Source organism: Colletotrichum tamarilloi (genome assembly GCF_030869305.1).
Source record: "Colletotrichum tamarilloi strain Tom-12 chromosome Unknown Scaffold_105.1, whole genome shotgun sequence".
NCBI classification, from domain to species: Eukaryota; Fungi; Ascomycota; class Sordariomycetes; order Glomerellales; family Glomerellaceae; genus Colletotrichum; species Colletotrichum tamarilloi.
Window position 1 is genome coordinate 69,414 of NW_026849488.1, and position 24,874 is coordinate 94,287.

The 24,874-nt window shown below is 53.3% G+C and overlaps 8 protein-coding genes across 8 annotated transcripts; 5 read left to right on the plus strand and 3 right to left on the minus strand.

The window, feature by feature from the left end:
- Positions 1–794: 794 nt before the first annotated feature.
- Positions 795–3,126, minus strand: CTAM01_13804 (uncharacterized protein; the record flags this gene model as incomplete). Its single annotated transcript, XM_060529806.1, has 2 exons — positions 795–2,805; positions 2,885–3,126. 2 exons carry the CDS (start codon positions 3,124–3,126, stop codon positions 795–797), a joined length of 2,253 nt encoding a protein of 750 aa, XP_060375631.1.
- A 1,731-nt stretch (positions 3,127–4,857) lies between these two features.
- Positions 4,858–6,354, plus strand: CTAM01_13805 (abhydrolase; the record flags this gene model as incomplete). The annotated part of the gene is made up of 6 exons (XM_060529807.1): positions 4,858–4,970; positions 5,033–5,106; positions 5,167–5,364; positions 5,416–5,423; positions 5,477–6,179; positions 6,239–6,354. The coding sequence occupies 6 exons, from the start codon at positions 4,858–4,860 to the stop codon at positions 6,352–6,354; spliced, it is 1,212 nt and encodes a 403-aa protein (XP_060375632.1).
- Positions 6,355–7,308: 954 nt separating this feature from the next.
- On the plus strand, positions 7,309–9,201 carry CTAM01_13806 (uncharacterized protein; the record flags this gene model as incomplete). The annotated part of the gene is made up of 4 exons (XM_060529808.1): positions 7,309–8,015; positions 8,072–8,654; positions 8,710–9,104; positions 9,174–9,201. 4 exons carry the CDS (start codon positions 7,309–7,311, stop codon positions 9,199–9,201), a joined length of 1,713 nt encoding a protein of 570 aa, XP_060375633.1.
- Positions 9,202–9,332: 131 nt separating this feature from the next.
- Positions 9,333–10,512, minus strand: CTAM01_13807 (glycylpeptide N-tetradecanoyltransferase; the record flags this gene model as incomplete). The annotated part of the gene is made up of 3 exons (XM_060529809.1): positions 9,333–10,208; positions 10,278–10,446; positions 10,502–10,512. The coding sequence occupies 3 exons, from the start codon at positions 10,510–10,512 to the stop codon at positions 9,333–9,335; spliced, it is 1,056 nt and encodes a 351-aa protein (XP_060375634.1).
- Positions 10,513–11,744: 1,232 nt separating this feature from the next.
- Positions 11,745–14,501, plus strand: CTAM01_13808 (uncharacterized protein; the record flags this gene model as incomplete). The annotated part of the gene is made up of 1 exon (XM_060529810.1): positions 11,745–14,501. The coding sequence occupies one exon, from the start codon at positions 11,745–11,747 to the stop codon at positions 14,499–14,501; it is 2,757 nt and encodes a 918-aa protein (XP_060375635.1).
- A 547-nt stretch (positions 14,502–15,048) lies between these two features.
- CTAM01_13809 (short chain dehydrogenase) lies at positions 15,049–15,849 on the minus strand (the record flags this gene model as incomplete). The annotated part of the gene is made up of 1 exon (XM_060529811.1): positions 15,049–15,849. One exon carries the CDS (start codon positions 15,847–15,849, stop codon positions 15,049–15,051), a length of 801 nt encoding a protein of 266 aa, XP_060375636.1.
- A 740-nt stretch (positions 15,850–16,589) lies between these two features.
- On the plus strand, positions 16,590–19,118 carry CTAM01_13810 (heterokaryon incompatibility protein; the record flags this gene model as incomplete). Its single annotated transcript, XM_060529812.1, has 1 exon — positions 16,590–19,118. One exon carries the CDS (start codon positions 16,590–16,592, stop codon positions 19,116–19,118), a length of 2,529 nt encoding a protein of 842 aa, XP_060375637.1.
- Positions 19,119–23,071: 3,953 nt separating this feature from the next.
- CTAM01_13811 (FAD binding domain-containing protein) lies at positions 23,072–24,599 on the plus strand (the record flags this gene model as incomplete). Its single annotated transcript, XM_060529813.1, has 2 exons — positions 23,072–23,384; positions 23,443–24,599. The coding sequence occupies 2 exons, from the start codon at positions 23,072–23,074 to the stop codon at positions 24,597–24,599; spliced, it is 1,470 nt and encodes a 489-aa protein (XP_060375638.1).
- Positions 24,600–24,874: the final 275 nt, after the last annotated feature.

Sequence of the window (24,874 nt, forward strand, 5' to 3'; positions counted from 1 at the left end):
GAGGGTGAGTAGGAACTGAGATGGAAGAAAAGTGCGCCTTTTTCCACTCCAAGAATGAATGGAAGGGAAGCCCTGACCGTGGGAAGGTACCAGCATAAGGTATTGTATGCGAAAAGCAAGAAGGATCAGGAAAAGGGAAAGGCATTCCGAGGCTCGGAACTAAGGTACCTTCAGCAGGATTCACATAATCTCAATTCCTGAGGGCTGGCTGGGTGGGTTGGCTGGGGTATATCTCTACCGAGAAGAATCATCAATACGAGCCCAGAACAGCATGTGTACTTGTTATATTCTTTATTTTCTGATCAGATAAGCAGCAGTGAGGCATGCCAATGCTCACATACATCTCTGACCACTGCCCCTCTCCTCCGTCCCACAACTCCATCGAAGCGGGGGTTTTGGGGGTAATAATAAAAATGAGTCGAGCCACACGACATCCCAACCTCACGCCCGAGGCCTTTCAACACTCTCAAACACCGAATTGGAATAAAGATGGAAAAATAGTATGTGGGAGAGGCATTCCCCTCTTGTGATAGACCACTCCAATTCCCTTTTCCCAATCAAAAACAGAATCAGATCCCAATCCTTTGCTCTGTACAGTAACGTGAACAACAAAGTAGCAACAACAGCTGTGCGGAAAGATGGCCATCCCGTGCCTTATGCAACGCGAACAAACGGACCTGACCCAAATGCTCAGTACGACACCTACTCTCCTCACTCGAGGCCCCCGGCCGCCGGTCGCTCGCTGTGGTGTGTCGTCTAGGTAATACATGGTGCGCTTTCTAGCTGCGTCGAGTTCAAGAAGATGATGACTCGGAGTCCTTAGCCGCCAAGAGCTCAATCATCTTCTCGTATTCTATGTCCTTGTCCAGAGGATCGCGGCCAACGGCCTCGCAGGACTCTTGGAACACCTCATCTGCCGAAGAGGGCTTCTTGCCCGCTGTCTTTTCGGTTCTCTTCCACTCTTCAAACCATTTCTTGTTGAAACTCCGAACGAATTTGGACGTCACAGGTCCCCATTGCACTGACTGCTGCTTGGGAGCCGGGTGCTCTGGTGCTGTTGACTCTGGTCTCGCTATTTGGCCGCTCAGGCCAGGGGTATCTTTGCCATTTTGCTCGCTGTTGGGTTCTTGCTCTCCACGTGGCAAGCGCATGGCGAGAAGGACGTATTCCGCCCTCGTCATATTGTCCATTACATCGTCCATGTACCTCATGACTTCTTCCTGGGGTGCCACTGCTCTCTGCAAGTACTCGAGGTGACGAGCTGATTGAGCGTACAGCCGAACGGTGACAGGCTGGTAGTAATCGAGCTTGGCATCGCCTCCATACTCTAGCTGACTGCCCTTGCGAACAATGAGGAACGATGCGATAGCCTGCTGTCCGCCGGGCAGATACTCGAGAATGCTGTATTTTGGAAACAGGTAACGATCGCCATTTCCACCAGCAAAGTCGAGGCAGACGCCTGAGATCTCAGGCCTCGCAGGTGGCGGAGGGCCCTTTGACCGAAGGGCTTGCTGAGGGGGATGCTGTATTTGTGGGGCTGCTGGAGTCGGGGCCGGTGAAGCAGCAGGCGCAGCTGCCGCTGGTTTGACGGGATGGCCGTTCGCGGTGCCGTTAATGGCAGCCTGTGTCGTCGGGGTTTGAGGCGTCGGGGTGTTTTGCGCACTCTTGAGTTCCTTGTGTAACTTGTCGAGAGATGCTTTGAGGTCAGTGGCGTCGGTGAAGCCAGGCTTGTTGTCGGCTATCCGTCGGATCATATTCTGCAACGGTTTCGCGTCCAGGGCTGCTCTCACCAAGGCCACAACCAAAGGGTCGCTTCCGCGCGGAGGCAGAAGTTCTGATGACTTTTGCTTCGGATTCGTAGCGAGTACGATATCCAGAATTGTCCGTACCTCGTCGGCAAAATACTTGACTGTCCTCCCGTCAACCAATAGCCTGTCCGCTGAAGGACCCTGTTGCCCCCCTTTCTTCTTATACTCCGCCGTGATTTGATCAATGATCTTTTGAAAGTTGCTTAGTTCATCCGGCTTTGCTTCACCAGCGGCGACCCGTTTCATCAAGTCTCGTAGATGGGGGTCCTCAGATGCCTTCTCGGCCAGCGTCATAATGATGGGATCGGTCCCTTGTGGTTTTGTCGCCGGCGGTTTTGCGGCCCCCGGAGCTGGTGTCGGCGTTGAGCTCGACGGTCGTGAGTTTGGTGCTGAAGGTGCCGCAGCCAAAGGAGGAACGGGATGTAATGGCGTCCCCGGTGCTGCTGCTGGAAGTGGTGCCGCAACCGCCGGGACCAATGGAGCTACCGGCCGTGGCGGAGGTGGCGTCGCACTGGCGGTCCGCATAGGCTCCAAAGTGCGCGGCGAGGGCATCACTTTGGGTGGCTCATTCGCAGCCGACGAGGGCGGCCTGGACGGTGGCTGCTGAGGAGCAGGTGACGGAGGAGCCGGACTCTGGGCGGAAGGCGTCGGCTTCGACTCGTTGGGACCGAGTGCAGGACTTGGGTTCGGATTTGCTGGTGTAGGTGGAGGGGGCATAGCTCCATTGGGAGGACCATATTGCAAAATGGGCCGAAAGGTAGCTTGCGTGGTGGGTGCGGGAGGTTTGGGGTCCTTGATCGCCCAAAGGGTGACATCGAAAACGTGTGGCTCGATCGTGATTGTGCAGGGCCCAATCTTGCTCATGGTATCTTTGGGTGGATTCTTGGGGTCTTCGGTTGCGTTTTTCTTTCGTCCAGGTTTCGTCCAGTACTTCTCGAATAGTCCCTCGGCCAGCCATTTGTGTCGCGACCGGCTCAGCGATTCGGCAAGAGCACCACTATGGGCCAAAGGTCAGTTATGTGCATCCACAAGCTACGGCCAAGCCGACGACTAGATCTCAGGGCATACGGTCTTACCTCTCTTGAAATGACTGATACTCCTTCGCAGGGAGGTCATCTGGTTGGGCATCCTCGACGGTCGGAAGCGGCTTCCCGGCCTGAATGGACTTTGGGAGCGAAGGGGGCGGCGGTGGTGGTTCCTCGACTGGTACTGGAACTGGCGTAACTGATCGGGGCTCGGGAGGGGTGACGGTGCGCTTCTTTGCGACGTGTTCGACACGCGCCGCAGCCCTGGCGGGCAACTTCCTCTTCCTCTCCATGTCGAATGTGCCGTTTCCCCGTCGCAGAGTTCAGGGTATCACGAGTAGGTTCCCGAGCGTGTCGGTATTTTCATCATCAGCGGAAGAAGCCACAGCCCCCGACTGCGCGCGGCGCCGTTGTCGTACTCTCTTGAGAGGAGTGTGGAGGGGGCACGAATATGCTGCACGTGGGAGAGCAGGGGAGGTGGCAGTGAAGTCGAGTCGTGAATATATCGGCTTTAAGCTGTTCGCAGGATATCGGGACTTGTTCTCACGGGGCGGAGTCTGCGTGGGCTTCGCGCGTGGGTTGTGTCGGGAATACCTGTGGAGGAATGAATGGATTTGGAGACTCGGGGAAGGGTTCGTGTGAGTGAGTTGAATTGGGGTGGACGGGATATTAGCATGGGGAGCTTTGTATGGGATGCATCAGCGGCGACCAGCAAGAGGCATGGAAAAAAAGGTACAAAATGAGATGTACCTGAGGCTCCGGCTGGGCTGTTGCCGCCTCTTTTTTCTTTCGGAGATGCAAGAGCGCGGTTGTTCATTCTGCTGCGCTGTTGCTGCTCCTGCTGCTGCTTGCCGGGTACCAAGGTACACCCTCCATCACGTCCCACGTCCAGGTAGGTCCTTCCCACTTGGTGCACGTCGACTTTCCGCGGTGCCGTGCCGTCCAGTCGCAGCGGACGAAAGAGCAGGCGGGCTGTGAGTTTAACAGGAACAGCCATATTTGATTGGCTTGAAATAGGACCCGGAAAAACTGGGCACTTTGCCGCGCCCTGACTGGACGAAGCGCACGGGGCACATGGGGTTTTCGGTTCCATAGAAGGGTCCCGCCCGCCATTCACATCGCGCCAAAATCGTCGCATGCTTTGTCATGTACCTATGTACTACGGTAGGTACCGTGGCGCATGTACCTCGTTCTGCAATGCACTCCGGATCATTCCTTCTCCTGCCACATCAACCAAGACGGGAGCCTCCTGTTCCTCCACCCAGTTCCCTTGGATCTCCTATTGCTTTCTCCTGTATGAATCCTAAGGTAAAGCACTTGCCAATGTGTCGCGCAGGTCACCAGATCCACCGAAGTTGCTTACCGGCCGTACTTTGGCTGGTGTTTGCGTAAGCTCACAATGTGTGGGGGAAACTGCAGATGTGTGAGTGAATGTGGCTGTGAAGCTTGGAGAAATGGCCAGACCAAATTACTCTCGCGGTACTTTGTAGCCATCTCTCCGCATTTAGCAAATTAACCCGACCATAGGCGCGCTGCCAAGTCCATGCACAAATACCTAATTATCTCAGCAATGGTTGTCATCTGAGTAAATCAAATGGACTAAATGAAGCGCTTCCGTTTGCCTATGTCATAAAAATCAATTTGCAAGAAACAGGCAGTGGTGGCGGGGAGAAAAACGCATCTGATACCGACGGATGATCTGTTGTCGTCGGCGTGCGGCTCAGACCAGAGTTGCGAAAGGTTGCCGCATTCTGGGGACTGCGCCTACTAGCGGCAAGTACTTCGGGTTGGTACGCTCAACTACCCTGAAGGAAAGTACACTCAGCTAAAGGCCTCCATGTCACCATCCCTGCGGATTCGCAGGCAATTCCAACCTCAAGCAAGGAACCAGTTCGCCGAGGCATCACTGACGGTGGCCACATCACCGCCACCCGCCATGTGTAGATAACTCGGAAGTCTCTCAATCTCATCTCTGGTGTCTTTCACATCCCTCTGCATCTTTGCATCAGCACAGCACTTCGATAATGACGGTTCCGCTTTCGCCGATCCTGCGGACGGCCGTCTGGGTCGTGGCGGCTCCGCTGGGCCTCTACTTCACTTTCCTGGCCCTAGGCGCAACACCTTTCTTCCAACGACAGTAAGACTTGTTGTCATATATCTCTTGCTCCTGATCAGCATTTTCTAATGAAATTATTAAAGCTTTCTGTACGCCCACAAGATCAACACCCTCTGGTGGCGCGACGTTGACAAGCCTGAGAGATGGGGCTTTGCAAGTAAGTCTGCGCACCAACCCCCATGTAAGACGCGCCATTGCTGACAACCTCCCTCCAAAGAGGGCCAAGCCACGCCTTTTTCGCTCGACACTCCAGATGGAGTGAGCTTGTATGCATGGCATGTTATGCCTCTGCCTCAGTACCTGAAGCAGGAGGAGAGATTCTCAGTGCAGAAGGGTGGCTTTTGCCAAGATTTCACCGAAACCGAGTCTTTCAAGGCTTTGAAAGAGGATCCGGATGCTCGGGTTGTACTTTCATGTAAGTCATTAAGTATCATTACATATGCTTCCAAACGCTAATTAGTCGTAGTCCACGGTGTAAGAAATGTCCAACTCGTGATTTCCTATGCTCTGATACTGACCATGTGCAGAACGCTGGTGACATTGCGCAAGGCCATAGGCCGGACAGCTACCATGTCATTACTGATACTTCATCATACCATGTCCTGGCAATCGACTACCGTGGCTTTGGTCACTCGACAGGTCGCCCAACCGAGTACGGCCTGATCCAAGATGCCGCCACTCTGATCGACTGGGTCATCAACGTTGCCGGCGTGCCCTCGGACCGCATTGTTCTTCTCGGCCAGAGTCTCGGCACAGCCGTGACTAGCGGTGTTGCCGAGCTCTACGCCTCGCAAGGAATCGAATTCGGCGGTGTCATTCTCGTCGCGGGCTTCAGCAACCTGCCTAAGATGCTGAGCGGCTACAAGATTGGCGGCTTGTTTCCCGTGCTGGGACCCTTGAAAGTCTGGCCAGGCTTCTTGGAGTACATGGAGGGCTTCATCTACGACAAGTGGCCGTCGGTCGATAGGCTGGAGAGCCTGGTCAAGCTGACGAAGAGACGTCTACGCTTGACGCTCATCTCGGCCAAGGACGATGCGGACATCCCCTGGACGGAGAGCAACAAGCTTTTCCGCGCGGCTGCGAATGCGACTGTCCCTGAGGGGCTGAGTGACCATTCATTCGAGGCGTGGAAGGACGTGCGTACTATTCACAAGGGCAAGAACGCCTTTGTGACTACATGGAACGCTGAGCCAAACATCATAATTCGCCAGGAGCTTTTCCCACACGGTGGTAAGTAAACTTAATCGATAAGGCTAGTTTGTGAAGGGCATTCTTTCTAACTCTCCCAGGACACAACGACATCATGGGATATGCGCCTGTAATTCTTGCAGTGATGCGTTCCTTCGACCTCGCAGGCACGGCTTATGACATGGCAGGATCGGAGACTAGCAGTAGAACGTTATAATCGCGGTTATGAGCTTTCCATGCCGGTATCCTTTGCATAGAACTCAAGAGCGCCAGCATTAGAGTAGAGCGGAAGGTGTTTAGATGTTGTACCTCATAGCACCTATTCGAGGGTGCAATTACTTGTTTGGAAGGAGAAGCAGTTGTGACTTTTGCGTTGGCGCTTCGGTCTCCTGGTATAGAATCGATCTTATTCAGAATGATTTCCACACTTCCCCGGTTTTCATTCCTGCTGCCTCTAGGGCATGGATGAGTAGACCACTCAGTCGCAATACCAACAGAATAGCGTGAAACTCTGGGTTATGAATCTTGAGGGGACTTACTCAGACTTTTCAATGATTCATCGCCTCAGAAGAGTATGCAGCAAACTATTGTTTCATTTGACGCCCTTTTGATTATATTCCACCACTCGCGGATAACATCTCATGAGGTATTTACACTTATCCATGGTCTATATAGTCATGTCACTCAGGAGGGAGCGATGAATGCCAACAAGCAGAAGTAGAGAATGAAGAACGTTTCATTTTTCACCGTTGAAATTTTTGAAGCACGAATAACTCAATTGAAATGGGCCCCTTTACCTGAGTGAACACGCTAAACTTTGAACAGTGACTCTTGAACAAGTCGTCCAGAATGCGTTGTCATGGACAGTCTTTCGCAGTTTAGCGCCAGGGTGTTAGGAGGGGACTGATCGCCGCACCGCGGGTTGGCACCTTCTGCCCCGCAGTGCCATGGCCCCTAGCAGGTGACCCCGCCATGATGCAGTCACACAAACACAGCTGGAGCCTGTACCGCCTAGGAGCACAGCTGGCACATGAAACTGTCCTCTCTCGCGCCAAAACTTCTTCCCCGCCACTCCCACCGCGCAAGCTTGAACAGAGCTCCAGGAAGCTCCCACCAACATCCCCGAAAATCGACCACTCCCACCACAAATCGTCGAATAGAGGACAACAAGATGCCTGCCGAAGAGTCCAAACCCCTTGACCCGGCCGTCAAAGACGCCAACGACACCCTTGCCGAGGCGAGCGACAAGGGCAAGGGCAAGGAAGTCGAGGTCGAGTCCGAGGACGATGAGGAGGAGGATGCGCCCGAGACTGCACCCGGCGCAACTGCAGATGCTCCCAAGAAGAAGAAGAAGAAGTCCAAGAGAAAGAAGGTCAAGGATGCGCTCACCGGCAAGCCCAGCGACCCGGAGGCTGCCATCAAGGAGGCCATCGGTGGTCTGACGCCCCAACAGCTCACTGAGCTTCTCGCCCTGAACCCGGCGTTGGCGAACGAGCTCGGTGTTGGAAGCTCTAGCAACAAGTCGGCCGAGGAGACCGCTGCGGCGATGAAGAACTTGAATCTGCAGGACATCATGACGGGTCTGGCCTCGGCTGGCAAGAATGCCAAGGATATGGCGAGCTACAAGTTCTGGGCCACGCAACCCGTGCCCAAGTTTGGTGAGGCGGAGGCTAAGGTTGAGGATGGCCCAATCCGCCTTCAAAAGGTGGAAGAGGTTCCTACGGAGGCGTCGCCAATGGTCGCTGGCTTCGAGTGGGTTACAATGAACCTCGAGGACGAGGGGGAGATGAAGGAGGTGTACGAGCTGCTCAACGGCCACTATGTCGAGGACGACGAGGCCATGTTCCGCTTCAACTACTCACCAGCCATGCTTAAATGGTAAGTGCTCTGCTTTAAGTAACATGCAGACATGCCTAAGCTAACCATCTTCGCAGGGCCCTCATGGCTCCTGGCTGGCGCAAGGAGTGGCACGTTGGTGTTCGCGCAACGCAGTCTAGAAAGCTTGTTGCCTTCATTTCCGCCATCCCCGTCAACCTGCGCGTGCGCAAGAACGTCGTCACTTGCTCTGAGGTCAACTTCATGGTTGTCCACAAGAAGCTCCGTGGCAAGCGCCTCGCTCCCGTGCTGATCAAGGAGATCACCCGCCGCAGCAACCTGCGCGAGATCTGGCAGGGTCTCTACACGGGTGGTGTGGTGCTGCCCAAGCCCGTCAGCACATGCCGTTACTTCCACCGCGCCCTCAACTGGCAGAAGCTGTACGAGGTCGGTTTCAGCCCCCTGCCCCCCAATAGCAAGCCGCAGTACCAGATTCGCAAGTACCAGCTTCCGGATAACACGTCGACCAAGGGCCTCCGCGAGCTCCAGGAGAAGGACCTTGATGCCGCAAACGAACTTCTGGCCAAGTACTTGAAGCGTTTCGACATGGCCCCTGAGTTCTCCAAGGACGAGTTCAGGCACTGGTTCCTGCACGACAAGAATGCCCCTGGCGAGCAGGTCATCTGGACATATGTCGTTGAGGTTCGTTGCATGTCCCTATCCCTTCTCTGCCCAATATATACTGACATCCAGCTAGACCAATGGAAAGATCACCGACTTCTTCTCCTTCTACTGCCTCGAGTCTACCGTGATCAACAGCTCAAAGCACCAAGTCGTTCGTGCCGCCTACCTTTGGTACTACGCCTCCGAAGTTGGCCTAACCACGCCCCTCGACAAAGCCGCCCTGAAGACACGATTGAACTCCCTTATTGGCGACGCCCTGATCTTGGGCAAGAAGAACAAGTTCGATGTCTTCAACGGCCTGTCGCTGCTCGACAACGGCCTCTTCCTGGAGCAGCAGAAGTTCGGCCCCGGTGACGGCCAGCTCCACTACTACCTCTTCAACTACCGTGCGGCTCCTATTGCTGGCGGCGTGGACCGGAGAAACAAGCTCGACGAGGAGAACCTGAGTGGCATTGGCTTGGTAATGTTGTAAGTCGCATGAGATTATGAGCGGATGACGGAGGAGGAAAACCCAAGGGTGGTGAGCACAGCGAATAGCTGCATGCATACCGGCGTTAGGGGATGAATGTGAGGTATCACAGTAAATGAATCAAGCCATCACGAGCTATGACTACTCTTCATCGTGTGTCATGTCACAATCTGCCATGCTCTGCTCTCTGGGTTTCCGCCCAGCGGCTACACCAAATCCACCCAATCCTAAGCACTCATCTTTCCCACCGTTGCGATCCTTTCCTCCAACCACTTGTTCATCCACGGCACCCTATCCATAATGGGTGCATGCCCCATGCCATCCACGAACTCTACGACACCCGGCTGCAGATGCTCAGCCAGTAACCTCCCATGATGCGAGTCAATCATGACATCGCCCAGTCCGTGAATGACGGCGATGCGCTCCCTACCGACCTGGTCCGCGAGCTGTTTTAGTTGGGCGGGCGACTTGTGATGCCACCCCGCCGCAACGAGCTGCTGCAGAAACCCACGGATACTGAACAACCCAGGCGTGTTCCTCTTGATCAGCTCCTGCGCCTGGAACCGCTGGAAATTACTCTCGAACCGACCGTACCCCTGCCCGCCGTCCGCCGGGCCACACTTGTACGTCGCATCGTTGGGCAGCTCGGCCGCCTCGTCGGGCATGACGAGCCAGTCGGCGGGGAAGAGCTTGAGCGAGGTATCCGCGATACTCCGGTCCGCCGATTTGGGGACGAGCATGGCGGCGCGGTCGCGCATGTTTTCGAGGAGAGATTTCGTGTTTTCGATCCAGGGGGCCGTGCAGAGCAACGTCACGGAGGCGAAGAGGTTGGGGGCGGCGAAGGCGAGTTCTTGGGAGATCATGCCGCCCATGGAGATGCCAAAGAGGTGGACGGAGCGGGAGGCGGTCCAGCCTACGTGGGTGAGGACTTCGAGGGCGTCGTGGGCCATTTCGGAGGTGGAGTAGCGGATGTAGGGGACGTCGGACTCGCCCATGCCGCGGTTGTCGAGGATGAGGACGGAGTATTTGGAGGCGTTGTCGTGGCCGAAGTATTTTGTTTGGCGCTGCCATGAGGTTTTGAGGCCTGCCAGGCCCATTATGAACTTTTGGGGTTTGTGTTAGTTCAAGGTCTGACGGGAATGAAAACATGGAAGTGGGTGAGGATTGCGTACTATGATCTTTGAGGGGCCGTGACCGTGAATTTCCCAGGCGATGTTGAAGGGGCCACCTCGGTCCTTAGCGACGGGACATTTTCCCTTGCGATCGGGTTCGAGGTTCCATATTGTTGAGGAGTATGAGGGATGCCTCATTGTTTCTTCCGCCGTTGGGAAGACTGGTACTCTGGTCATCTCGTCAGCATACATGGCTGTTACGTAGATGACTGGTTGAAGCTTACTTTGTCGCCATGGCTGCTGTTCTGGAAGGGATTATAGATGATAAATTCAGAGATCCGTGGATCTTAGGATGACCCAACAGGTGGATTCAGCGTGGTTATACTATGTACTCTTCGTGGTCGGAATAAAGAAATCTGTAAATGTTTGGAGAACCCCGGATGAGTGGCGTTGAAAGGTGTTACAGATGAGTTTGGATTGAACTCGAGGGGGGGCTGTGTATGAGAGCTATGAGCTAGGCATGTGAGCTGAAGAGTGAGAGAGAGAGGGAAGCTCGATTCTCGATAGATCCCTGCGCCCTAAGAAAGATGCGACGAAAGAAGCAAGCGTTTCTTAATAACAACTTGTAGCTTTAGCGTCCTTGTGGAGGGGGGAAACTGTGCAATCGGATCAGTTTGTCTAAATTACAGAACTGCAGAACATGCGGGCTCTCAAGAGACTAAATGCGATCATGGGATTGTGTCAAGCGCAATGCGGTGCGCAAGAGGCGGCTGGTGACGTTGTCCATCGAAGGCGACGGTTATAGAGGTACAGATGTGACATGGGTAGATATGTGGAAATGGAAGTACTCTGGTAACATAGAATCGTGCGACATGGGGGTCCCACTTTGACTATGCCTCGGCATCGGGGAGCTCTCATTCACCGCAGGCAGAGCTCCAACACTGACAAGGACGTTGCATGCTGTTGGTTCATTCAAGTTGATGATCTCCGGGTAGAAGGATATCAGATGAAGCTGGGATATTGTAGTTTGCTATATGAGAGAGCTATTCCTTCGTTTTCACGTGTACTGATAAGTGTAATAGTCCCATTGTAGTTGAAGATGGCGTACCTATTGTAAGACGACTTGAGCCTTTGACTTTCCGGAGAGCCATCCGTGGTGGTATTCGAGGGATACGTACCGCCACAGACGATACTGGAAACGGACAGTTGGAGCTCGAGCCACTTGCTGACTGATGGAGACGCCAAGGGACATCTGCCATGTGGTTGACCGCCTTCTTCAGCAATGTGGGCCAAAGCGGCAGAATCAATAGCTGGCGCAACTGCGACGCTGCTTACCCTGCATGCTGCTGCTGGCCGTTTCGCTTGCTGGACGATCACCAACGACACCTCTCATCAGCTAGCATCATCCAGAAAAACCAGCATCACCAAACATTTGTCTCTCTAGATATTCAAGCATTCGAATACGCGAATGCGAAGCCTCAAATAACACTCAACATGCTTCACGTATAGCTACGTCTAGGCACCATCATGTGGCTTCCGCTGCCATCAACCGACACCCTGACGCGGCCACGCATCGCCGTGGTCCTCTTCTCTGCTGTCGCTGCGGCGTCTCTGGGCTACTACACCTACCAGGCCAACAGAGACCAGTACGATGAGGTCCCAGGCCCAGGCCTTCACCGAAGCAATGCCGTCCGCCGGAACCACAGAAGATCACGTCGCAATTCACTCTCCTCCGAAGGCTCCCATGGCGACGAGAATGTCGATCTCGACGCAGAGCGTCCTGCGAACGACGCCGATACGATAGTTGACGGCGGAACGGTTGACGAATGGTGGAACGACCCTAATAGCATGCAACCCCAAGCGCGAGCTGGTCACAACATCGTCAGTCTTCTGTTTAGGGTATCGGAGGACAATGCCAGGCGAAACGCGTGCGTCCATAGAGGATGCGCATGCAATGCCTGCGGCATGGTGCCCATCCGCGGTGTCCGATACCGATGCGCCAATTGTGCCGACTTTGACCTCTGCGAAACCTGCGAATCCCAAGGCGTCCACATCAAGACTCACATCTTCTACAAAATCAAAGTGCCCGCCCCGCCCTTTGGACCCCGCCAGATGCAGCCCGTTTGGTACACCGGTGACCCTGATACACAAATACGGAATCTATCTAAAGGCTTGATGGCTAGACTTAGCAGGGAAACCGGCTTCGAAAGGCCCGAGATTGAAGCTTTCTGGGAACAGTTTACGTACATGGCGAACACGGAATGGCGCGAGGACCCCGACGAGCTGGCGCTGGCCATGGACAAGAAGACCTTTGAGCGATGCCTGGTTCCATCGGGTGGCTCTAGACACGCAACACCAAACCTCATCCACGACCGCATGTTCTCGTTCTATGACACCAACAACGACGACCTCATTGGCTTCACAGAGTTTCTCCACGGTCTTGCATACCGCAAACGCAAGGACAAGCTGCGCAAAATCTTCGAAGGCTATGATATAGACGGAGACGGTTTTGTCAACCGCCGCGACTTCCTACGTATGTTCCGCGCATACTACGTCCTCTACAAGCAGATGCACCGCGACATTCTCGACGGACTCGACGATCAGCTTATGGGCAGCACCGAAGCACAGCAGCTCGTCACTAGTAGACAACCCCTGAGTAGCCTGTTTGGCCGAGAGGGTAGAGTGCCTCGCGCTGATGGCAATAACCGCAGCGAGGGCAAGATCTTCCACCCAAATGGAGATGTGGAGCTGGAACCGGGTAGGCGTGGTGTCGTGAGCGACAATAGGGTCGATACCTCAGGACGAGAGGATGTGCTTACTCGGCTGTTCGCGCCTTACATTGGAAGTCCCTGGTCTCTCCAAATGCGATCTCCTGATAGCGAGCCTGACACGCCATACTGGGATGCTCTGCTGAACCCGCCTACCACCATTGACGACCTTCCTGCTCTGCTTACTGGGCAACGTCGTGAACGCAATGGCATTGATTTCGACTTTGAGATTGAGATGGGCAGCTCAGATGGTGAAGAAGGAGGTAACAACAATTCGGATGCGGAGAACAGGAGTCAACCAGGTGACGACCCGGCACAAGTCAACGGCACCACAAACCACAATCAGAGAGTTGATCCCGATCAGTTCACCAACGCAATGCCTACCGAGAGCCAGCTCAGAGCTCAGGTTATCAACCATAAGAGGCAGATGGCCCCCGATATCGAGCGGAAAAGGCGGCAAGCGGCTAGAAAACAGTTGCACGACAGATGGAAGAGAAGGCAGTTTTACCTTGACGAAGAAGAGGGTGGCCTTGCCCCCGATGGCTGGCAATCCGATGAAGATGTCTTGGTGAACCTCAATGGTGTTGCGGAAAGCTCAAAGGCGGCACAACAGCAGACATTACCTCCTCGATCTCGATCGTCGTCAAAGGTTCGCTTCGCAGAAGATATGGATGACTACGAGATCCGATCCAATCCCTCGACATCTTCTAGGAGCGTGCCCGAGCGTTGGGGAGGCATGGAGATTCCTGATGAGGAACGCGACGCAGGCAGGGAGATCCTTTACCAGGTCACGCAGCAGGCCTTCAACGAGCTCCTTGACGCTATATTCAAGGACAAGGAGAACTTGGCCGTCAAGGCAGCTGCGACCAAGGCAAAACGAGATAAGAACAGGCCTTTGTTCGAGCACTTGACTGTCGCTGAGCCGAAGCGCAAGGTGGTCGAGCCACGGCAACCGAGAAAGGCCCTAGACGAGGATAAACCTGTTGCCGAAAGAACCCTGGAAGAACTTCTGATGACTAGCGGTTACAGAATCGGGGAGAATGGCGAAACGGAAAACGTTCCCATCTCAGAAGAGCGTCAGAGGGTGGAAGAAGTCATTGACTCGGATGAGGATGATGTTGAGGTGAATGAAGACAACGAGGAAGACGTCTCGACCGTGGAGGAAGTCGAGTATCGGGACCCTACTATGCCTCAGTTCCGTCCGAATAGCGAGGCGGATGAGCCTATGTCTCCTGGAAGCACCCCGCCCACTTCAGACGACTCCTCGTTGTCGACTAAGGGACTCAAGTCGCCCTTGCAGGGAAAGACACCGAAGTCTTCCAAGGAGTCAAAAACCATTCCGCACTTTACGCTGCTGGAATGGAAACGGCTTGATTTAGCCGAGAAGGAAGCTGCCGATCGCGGCGGCTGGGGCAAGCTCAGCTTTGATGAGTTTGAGGAAATCTACAAGAGCCAGGAGAACGCTGGTAATCGTCTGGACTACCTTGGTAGCTGGGTCGACTTTTGCATCCCCTAGCGCGAAGGAAACAACAGGAGACAGGCTGACCAATTACGGCCCTGGCCGACACCGTTCCTCGAAGCATACGCTGCCGAAGATTGCCCCATGGAATACGAGGATTGCGATGAATCCTTGGGATGGGAGGATTCATTGGGATCTTTTGATAGTGACAGCCCGTCTGATCAGTTCACTGATAGCGATGTCCCCTCGAGCATGGTACAGAGTTTTTCAAGCTTGGTGAGACATGCTGCAGTGGACGCGGATGTAGATGCAGATCAGAGACGGCTATGGGGTTGATGCTCGGGCTGCCTTGCACCAGTGAGGTGACTGTACCCTGCATGATAGAAGCTGAAAGGCTTCAGCGTAGACAACATCGTCTTGAGTATTGCATTAGAGCGTTTACTCTCAACCCGGAGTTTTGAAAACAGGGGAAAATGTATATTACTAGGCACTTGCAAATGATCCGCCAGCCAAGCAAAAGTTTTATTGTGTGTTTGAGATTGTTCTTGCGAAAAGAGTGACACTGATTTTGCCATGAATGATAAGAGCCCTACTAGAACGCCACTTACGATGACAAGATTCTTCCACCCTCAGTAAAGATGGTCGCACCAGTAATGTTCCCATCCTTCATCAAATACAGATACGCCTCCGCTACGTCCTCGGGCCGTCCAAGCCTCCCAGTCAGCGTCTTGCTTCGGAACCTCTCGATGGCCGCCTCAGGCAGCGTCTGGAACAGCTCCGTCGTCACAGGCCCCGAGGAGACGAGGTTCACACGCACGGGGGCGAGGTTAAAAGACAGGCCCCTGACCAGCCCTTCCATCGCGCCCGAGGCACAGTCGGCGACGGCCCAGCCTGGCATGGGTCTGTGGGAGCTGGAGCCGTTTGTCAAGGTCAGCGAGGTGTCTGGTCCGCGTGTGATGTATTTCTCCGTGGAGAGGAGGCCAGCGAGAATCGTGGGCGCGTAGGCTCTCATGGAGAGGGACGCGGTGATGTGGGAGGGTCGCGTGTCCGGGAGGGAGGGAAGGGGAGAAGATGCGTCTGCGGTGTAGAGGATGTGGTCAATCTTGAGGGAGCCGTTTGATGTTGCTTTGTCGAGGAGGCGTGTGAGGTTGGCGTGCAGGTTTTCGAGGTCTGCGAGGTCGATTGTGTGGGTTCTGAGCTGGTGGTCCTTGGTGGAGGGGTAGGTTGAGCGCAGGCGGGCTTCGGCAGCGGCGAGTTTGGAGGGGTTGGAGGAGGCTAGGATTACGGTGGCGGCGTGTTCGAGAGATGCTTCTGCTGCTGCGTAGCCTAGGCCTGAGGAGCCTCCTATTATTAGGATGCGTTTGTTGGCGAGTTTGGAGGTGTATTTGGCGGGTTGGGTGGACATTGTAAAGGATTTGTGAAGGGGGAATGATGGTGTCTGGATTGATGGAGAGTAAGATGATGGTAGTTTCTTGCTTGAAGATGAATAATCGGAGGCTGTGTTATGAACTTAGTACGAACGACCTATGAGAAGTTGGAAGCTCTTCTTTGATGCAGTTTTGGATTTAAGCTGTCTTTTACGGGTTGGATGAGCTGTATTAATGCTTCTATTTGTTCATGCTCTTCCACCGAAGCGGACGGACAAGATCGGCACTACATCTTGAGAACACACTATGATATTGGTAAACCCACTGCATCAATCACGCCAACGGAGCTTGAGCCGAACTTTGACAGCTGAAGATGGTCTTTTGGTGCCGCATTTCGCCATGACTTTGTCTGCACTGCGTCTCGCCCGCCGTCTTCGTAGAGACTTCGGTATCGCGTTCGGACACCGAACGGACCAGCGATCATTTTTCGGCGCCATAGTATGGGGAGGAAGCTTGGTGGACGGGGCCGAACCTACTTAATCTGGACTACGCTCGTCCGATAGTTGCGCCGCTCGTAGACTCCAAGGCCGCGCATCCCGCGGAGTGGGCCTCCCAAAAGGACCCATAAATTCCGACCTCCGCCGGATGCCGGAGCCGGATGGAACCCCTCAGCCGCCCCATAATCTGACTGCTCCACAACAACTCCAGCCCTCGCCAAAGCTGACACCGGTCACGATGGCGGCCACTGGTCGTCCATCACCTCGGCGCTTTCAACCGTATGAATCGCGTCGAGCCTTTCGCAGGGCGCGTGCGGCGCATGTCGCTTTCGCTCCGCATCCCAGATGATCAGCCATCGCCTCTACGTCGTCTACCCAAGCATCTGATCCCATTTTTGCCGTACCTCGACCGCCCGGATACCTCCCACGCCATCGAAGAACGTATTCCCGCCGGAAAACATGCCTTGCGCCTGTCTACCATGGCCTTCTGGCTGCGCGCCTGCGCCAGCTCCCACGGCGACCACTGTGTTCCTCCCCCGCGGCCAGGTGCTGCTCGTCCGCTGTGGCTGATTGACGTGCGTGCCTATTGCTTAGTCGCAGTGAAAGATGACAGTGAAGAGGAGAACTCTTCTGTTTCACTGTATCCCTACGTGGCGCTGAGTTATGTCTGGGGCCAGGCGTCAAGCGCGACCGCGACGCTTGCCAACATCGCCGCTCTTCAGAGCCCGGGGGCTCTTGATGGTCAGGATATTCCAGCTACGATATGGGAAGCTATGGAACTGACGCGGCTTCTTGGTGAGCGATATCTCTGGGTTGATAGGCTCTGTATTGTGCAAGATGACAAGGATGCGAAGCCTGCTCAGCTGCTGGGTATGGCGGACATTTACGGCGGTGCCACCCTGACTATTGTTGCTGCGCAGGGGCGCGGTGCGGATGAGCCTTTACATCATGGGCTGGTCGATGAGACCGAGGAAGAAGGGGCCGAAAGCGGCCAAGGCGCGCTGCCTTGTCTGGAGGCGGTCTCCCCCAAGGAATGGGCGCAACGTCTGCGAGAGTCTAGGGAGGGGCTGCCGCGTTCTCCCCGAAGAGTAGTGTCTCCAGAGGATGAATACTACGGCTCACCTTTGTACTATGGATACCAATCGGATCGAAATCAACAAGCTGATGCTGATGAGGACCATATGGCAGCCAACGAGCAATACCTGCCTTTCACTATGGGATACGGCGGCTCACCTCACTACATAGGGTGCGGCTCACCGTACGATTCACCTTCCCCCATGGATATCGAGTCACCCAATTTTCTTCCTGCGTCGCCCTCATACACTGAAGTCGAGTCGCCGGTGGTAAACGAATGGAACTCGCCTCCATCCCCTGTCAACGAGCCACTAGCTATTCCTCAAGAGGACACAGATCCTCCGCCCGTCGTGCCTGACACTTTCTCCGCCACGGAGATGCCGAACGTTCGCCGTCAACGAGAGGTGGATGCGCATCGCGCTATTATGGAGGGGCATGCTCGGGACTTGGTCAACACGGCGTGGTGTCAGAGAGGCTGGACGTTTCAAGAGCTCATGTTTTCTCGACGACAACTTGTTTTTCACAATGATACCGTCAACTGGCAGTGTCATTGCGCGTCCTGGCATGAGAATCAAAAACACATAGTGACGGGGCCTTGTAGTGGCGTTGAAGAGAATGAGCAGCACAGCAAGGACAACAGCAAGGACGACAGTATCGAGAACGGTGACGACAATAGAGTCTCTGCCCCATCGTCGACTGAGCTTCTACCTTGCGTCTCCCCGTGGCCTGACTTTCACCGGTACGCCAGGCTCGTCGCGCTGTATAACAAACGAGTCCTAACATACGACCACGACGTCCACGATGCTTTCGCTGGGGTCCTATCCGCATTTGGTCAATCATTTCCCGGCGGTTTTATCTGTGGCCTGCCTCGCATCTTCTTCGACGCCGCGCTGCTATGGCAGCCTTACGACCCTTTAGTCCGTCGCACTAGCCATCTCTCCTCCGCTCTACCGAGTTGGTCGTGGATGGGGTGGCAGGGGAATCTTCAGTCCGAGAGCTGGCGCAGTGGTTATCGATATCTGCGCGGCGGAAACCCCGGCGATTCGGACGACTTTTGGCAGCCTGATTCTTGGCAGACCCGGCGGACTGTCGTGTGGTCGTACTCGTTGACCGTTGATGGGGAACGATTTCCAGTGGGAGATGAGACCGCCGAGTTCATGGATGATCCGGCATCAAAAGGGTGGTGTGAGAAATACTGCGAAAGGGTCCAGAAGCCATACTTCACTCATCCTCAGGCGGGAGCACAGGAATTCTGGTTTCCTATCCTTCTAGCCACAATGGCCAGCATCAACGATAGTCCTCCGTCGTGCCAGCCCGCTTACCTGCATGGTCTCACCCGACGGGGATCCCTCCAAATTAGCAGACTATTCCACGATCACCGCACTTCGCAGTGCGTATGCGCGACTCTGTGCGACTCGAATGGCCGTTGGGCTGGCGTGCTGAGACTCAACGCTGCCTCTTCAGATTCCGATGAGTTTTACGGAGCAGCAGTCGGCGAGACGTGCGGGCTGGTCGAAATCTCGGCGGGATCTGCGGAGAATCAACCAAGAGAAGATGCTGGCTTTGATGGGTGGGAGGAAGCTGAGTTCGCGCGGCACAGGGGGGAGTACAAGTTTGTCAACGTCCTGTGGGTTGAGTGGAGAGACGTCGTGGCATACCGCAAGGCATTGGGGCGAGTCTGGGAAGTTGCGTGGGGAAGGGTTGCTTCAGATGGTGTGCAGATCACGCTTGGGTGACATGCGAGAACAGAGACACATCCAGCGTAACATTGTAGGCCATTTGGTACGACGAAAGAAGTACCCGCCGACATAGTCCTGGAAAAGTTACGGGCTGGTACGGCTACAGATGTAACTAAACTCGGTTAGTTGGCATGGTTGGTAGGCGCAGTCCGAATAACCTATTCACGCCCAGTACCTAATCAACCCTCACGCCGCCGAGTTGTTATTACAGGACGTAGTTCGTAATCGCCACCATCCGCATACTAAACTTCATGTGTCGTCATGATTCCAAGCTTCTCCAAGGACAGGCTCTGATACGAAAGCGATACGATGACCGTTTGACTTTCAAGACACGGATGGATTTCATGTCGACGAAAGTCGACCATGCCGGAAACTGGATACGACTGAACACTACTGACAGAGAGCGGCAAGTCTTCATTCCGATCATGTCGGCGGCAGACGAGGACATAGCGATGCCTCTCATATCGTCATTGGTCGGCGAAGCTCGCATTGTCGATTATTCAAATCGCCTGACTTTGGATGATGACGACAGGGGACATCATAAACATTGCCTTAATTGCTCAATCGTTCGATCCGTGGTCTGCCATGTGCTCCGTCTACACTTTGGTCGCTTCGATTTCTTGGACGCGATGAGTAGATCAATCGGCGTTGACGCGTCTTTCTTTTGCCGTGTCTTCGTCCTTCTTAGGAAAGGATTTTAAGAGAGACGTAGGTCACGATTCGATCATCAGGTATATCTCCCCCCGCGCAATCACTGAGATAATGTTCTTTTCCCATTGTAGATCATGGTGGTCGGGATCTCCAACGAAGATCATTTCTGCATCCTCGCCCACACCATGCTTAACGCCTGCGATTATCTGCCATAGCATCTGACAGTGTGGCGCGGCATCTCGGGCTCTCGCCTCAGAACAACGATCTCAACACAACCAGCACTCAACGACCTCACATGTAAAGAATGGTTCCGACCATACCTGGTGATGATATCGGCACTCAATCTGCTTTGGTCTACCTGCTTACTTGCATGGAATTCCAACCCCTCATTGCCTTTCTTCACTCTACGCCGTCGAAACCATTCTAGTCTACCAAATATACTGTTGAGGCATTGTTAAGACCTTGCCTTCACTCGTTTATACCAGTACTTCCTGTACTGCAGCGGCGGTAAAGTCTTGTACCTGCTCCTTATTGGGATCTGTCGCGAATTGTGGCGTGCAGCAACGGCCATACCAAATGAGTAGAAAGTGGCTTGAGCTTCCCAAAATGGAAGTCACGAAGTAAGTGTCTACTTACAGGACGAAGAAGAATGTGAGGTTCACGTGAGTTAGCACGCGGGTAATAATACATCTGCTGTTCTGTGTCAGGGTGCTCTACACCACGCTCAGTTTCTTCACGCGATTGTTTATCCTGTAGTTCGGCTCTGCGATTCCATTGTCAGCAATCTCCCAATTTCCTTCTTTCAGTCGGAGTTTAGTGGTTAGCCTGCGTAGCCGTCGTCGTGACCGCTCCGTTCCGGTAATACCCCCAGATTCAGACACATCGTCGACCATTTGCATAATTCATGAAGGGACGCGCCGAAAGTGGGCCCACTAGAGCAACGCCATGCATCTCGGTCCCACCCGCCTCACAACAAAAACATAAGACAACAAGAACACTATTCCATCGTCGGAAAATCTTCTTGCAGTGCTCTTCGCCAAAGAGCCCCGCTCTTATAGACGTACAGGAACTAAAGCGACAGCCCATCAAGCAGGTTTGTGCCTCATCATGTTTTGAGCCGGTCAAAGCAACTGAGTGTACCACAAAGCAAAAGCTTTCGTAATGGGACACCAGCTTCCTATTCAGCACTAAACAGCTACGCCTCTTAGGGAGCAACCGTGCCGCCCGTAGTAGTATACTCTAAATCTTGGCTGGTGCATTGGTCATATTTTTTGCGAGGCAACTCTGCGTAGTGCATCGCTTTCCGCGGGAGACCTATTTCCACAACCTGGCAAGATACTTTTCTCGTTCCATGGGACTTCTAGAATGTATCCCGTCGGCTTTCTAATGGAGGAGTTTACTATAGCGGAAAAGGATGCGGTCACGTTCGGACTTATCGTCAGTCTGTCACCCCGCTCTTTCAGAATGCACTTGCATGATGTGCGAGTCTGCTTTATGGAGTAGCCGATGGGATTATAAAGCCTTGTCCATATCGTTCTCACTATTGCAGTCTTACGTTTTCTAGCGCCTTTCCCAATAAGAACTTTTCCTGAAGCCCCACGTTGCGGGATACTAGGAAGCATCTAGATTCTTCTTGTTTTGGTCGCGTAATATTGTTGATCGACGACCGAACATTAGAAGAAGCTAGAAAATACTTGAGAAAGTTTATTGGGCTTTCGCTGGTATTGAATTTACAGGGTATTCGGGATTTTGGTTGAAATAGGAAAGGTTGGAGGACATATTGAGAACATATTACTACTAATCTTATGCGTTATTTGGGTTGGTGGCGCCGGGAAACCGAGGTTGAATTTTGAGCTGTGAAGCTATCTCGTCGGAAGTGCCTGCCGATTGCTACGAACCGTGGTGGATCTCATTCGCTTTGGGCAAAGGTTTCGTTAGGGGCATCCCTGGGGAGTGTCCACGCGCAACAGCACATAGACCTACGGAGGGCACCGAGGAACCCAATTGAGGATGATGGCCTTGACGTCGCCTCACGTGATGGATGAAATTTGGATGAAAGCTGGCATGTGCCTGCCTCCCGGCTTGGTCACGCACTGATCGAAGGGCTTGATCAAAACATTGTTAATGGAAGCCACCTTCAAATAAGTAAGTCATCCAAATTCTCCATGACGTAAATGGCAGTAGATCTTATCAAAAGGCCTCAGCAACATGGATCTTGCTCATAACTAGGTAAGTTAGCTGTTTGTAGACGTGGATCTACTTCTATAGTAGCTTATACCTCTACTCCGCATCACTACTCTGGGTAAGATGTTCAAGTCCGTGTTCGTGGGCGTGAAACAGTCGCAAAGTTCGAGCCAGCATGGGATTCAATACCACGTCCCGACATCTAGACACAGTCAAGTTCGGAATTTTCGGGTGCTTCAGTGACGACAGTGAAAGAGGTTTCTTTGCCTGTTGCTGACCTTTTGTCTCACAAGAAGGTGTGGTAGAAGCCCGAAGTACCGGCATGGTCAATTCATCCGAGGAAGCCGCCGAGATATTTATGTCGGACGAAAAATTGGGCTGGCCCGGACAATTCGGGCTGTCGAAATCATTGCGTGCTATCGGGGATGCGCTAGAAAAACAAGATCTCATTCAAGACATACACAAAAATATCTAAGACTCCTGGATTTTGCTCGAAAGCCGCGACCGTGATATGAGCTCAGCAAAAAGGGTTATCGTAGAGCCAGTCATGCTGCTCAAATGAGAAGGACGACGGAAGGGCGAGACGTGAGCTCGTGGTTGAAACGCTCTACCTGCTGCCTTTGCTTGCAACTCAGTAGTTTTACGGGCTAGAGCCTCTGCGATACACGATATCAACAAAGCTACAAGTCGGACACTTGTAGTTGTGTATCTTTTGTCCATCTCAAAGTTGAGCCATATGGCCCATTTGGGCAGGTGTGCTTGTTGCCGCTATTACTCGCACATATGCGGGCCAATCTTCACAAAGCCCACACTGTTGACCACGGAACTGCTCAACTTTAAGAGCGAGAAAAGGGAAAAGCCAAGAAATGAGCTATCAAGTGCTTCAGTCTAGCGGACCATCACCAGCAGTAATGCTGGGCTGCCGCCGGGATTTCGGCTCCTCTGGTAGTCCGTACCTCCATGGCGTGGTCTGTCGATGGTAATTACTTAAAGGGCGATGATGAAAAGTTTTTTTCAAGGGCATTTTGAAACCGCAGCTCAACGAAACCTTTCAATCTCTCAAGCTAACTTTTTACAACATTTCATTCCAACTTGGTCAATACTTAGAATTCGCAATGGGTCGCTATTGCTTTTCTCTGATCCTGTCTTTGACATGGTTTCTTACCACTACAAAGGTGCATGCCGCCACGGACCTGAAAGATTGTCTTTTAGAGTCTGTTGGCGGCGAAACCGAGAGGGCCAAATTCTCGAATGAAGCTGGTTTCCAGGCCGATCATATTCGGCTATACAACCTTAATTTTCAATACGTGCCATTTGCCATCCTTTACCCTAATAGTCCCTTGGAGGTTGCGAGCATTGTTGTTTGTGCTTCTCAATACGATCGCAAGGTGCAAGCTAGAAGTGGAGGACACGACTACACGAACAAAGGTCAGCTCCTTTGTTACTAAAGTTTTTGACCAGACAAGTGTACTGACTACTGACCCAGGGATTGGTGGCAATGATGGAGCTATCGTAGTTGACGTAAAGAATCTCAACCATGTTCAGCTCGGCCCCGATGGCATTGCGAAAGTGGGTTCGGGAAACAGACTGAAAGATGTCTGCGAGAAGCTTCACGCCAACGGAAAGAGATGGATGCCTCACGGATCGTCTCCCACTGTTGGAATCGGCGGCCACGCTACCGTCGGTGGCCTTGGACTGCATAGCCGCCTTCTTGGTACTTCGCTCGACGTGATGGTTGCCGCAGAAATTGTCCTGGAAGATGGTACTATTGCAACTGTATCTGAATCACATCGTCCAGAGGTTTTCTGGGCTTTAAGGGGAGCGGGTGCGAGCTTTGGAATCGTCACCAGCTTCTGGTTCAGGACTCAGCCTGAACCTGACGCGGTTGTTAACTTCATCTTCACCGTTACATCTTCAGAACCGACGAAGCTCTCGGATGCATTCAAGGCCTACCACCAGATTACTACCAATCGATCCCTTGATCCGCGCTTGTCCTCTGTCGCAATCATCTCTAAGGACACCCTGCAAATCAGTGGCGTCTATTTTGGCACGGAATCGGAGTACAGCAAGGTCAACTTCAGCAGATTGATCAAAGGAATAACAGAGCAGAATACTGTTACCAACTTGACATGGATGGAGCACATGAACAGGACCTTCGACACTATCTCCAACATATTCCCCGCGCAGTCATATTTTTATGCTAAGGACACAGCCGTTGCCTACTCGACGTTGCCCAGCAACGACACCATCGACGCCGTCTTTGAACATCTTCAGGGCACCGACTCGGGATCAAAGAGCTGGTTCGTTTTGGTCGATCTCTACGGAGGTGCCGTTAACAATGTTGCGCCCGGTCTGACGGCGTTCCCGCATCGGAATCTGGCGTACTTCTTTGCAGTCTATGCTCAGACTGAGTCCACCACTCCGACTATCACATACGACTTCGTCGACAATGCTGTTCTCAAGTATCAGAGAAACGAGCCTCAAAAGTACCTGTCCTACGCAGGATACACCAACCTGAGGATCAAGGGAATCCCGCAGCAAAAGTATTGGGGTGACAACCTTCCAAGACTGGAGAAGATCAAGGGCGCCGTTGACCCAGGAGACCTTTTCTCAACGCCTCAGAGCATCAAACCACGAGCTTAGCTGAAGGAATTGTGGCTCTTAGACCGACCTTTGGAACATCGGCGGCGTAACGTTCGTCACTGTCAGTGTTACGGTGCGCAGACAACTTCACTGTCGAGATATCAAACTAAATCCTAATGTTGAATATATCTACTGTACGGCCTTGTGGTGACTTCGTGAAACCAGGAAGAATATATAGTAGACTCACTTTAGCTCATTGCTTCATAACTTCCTCACGAGATTGCAAGGACCTTAAGGCCACGATGATGCCCACATGAATTGAAAGGTCTGAAAGA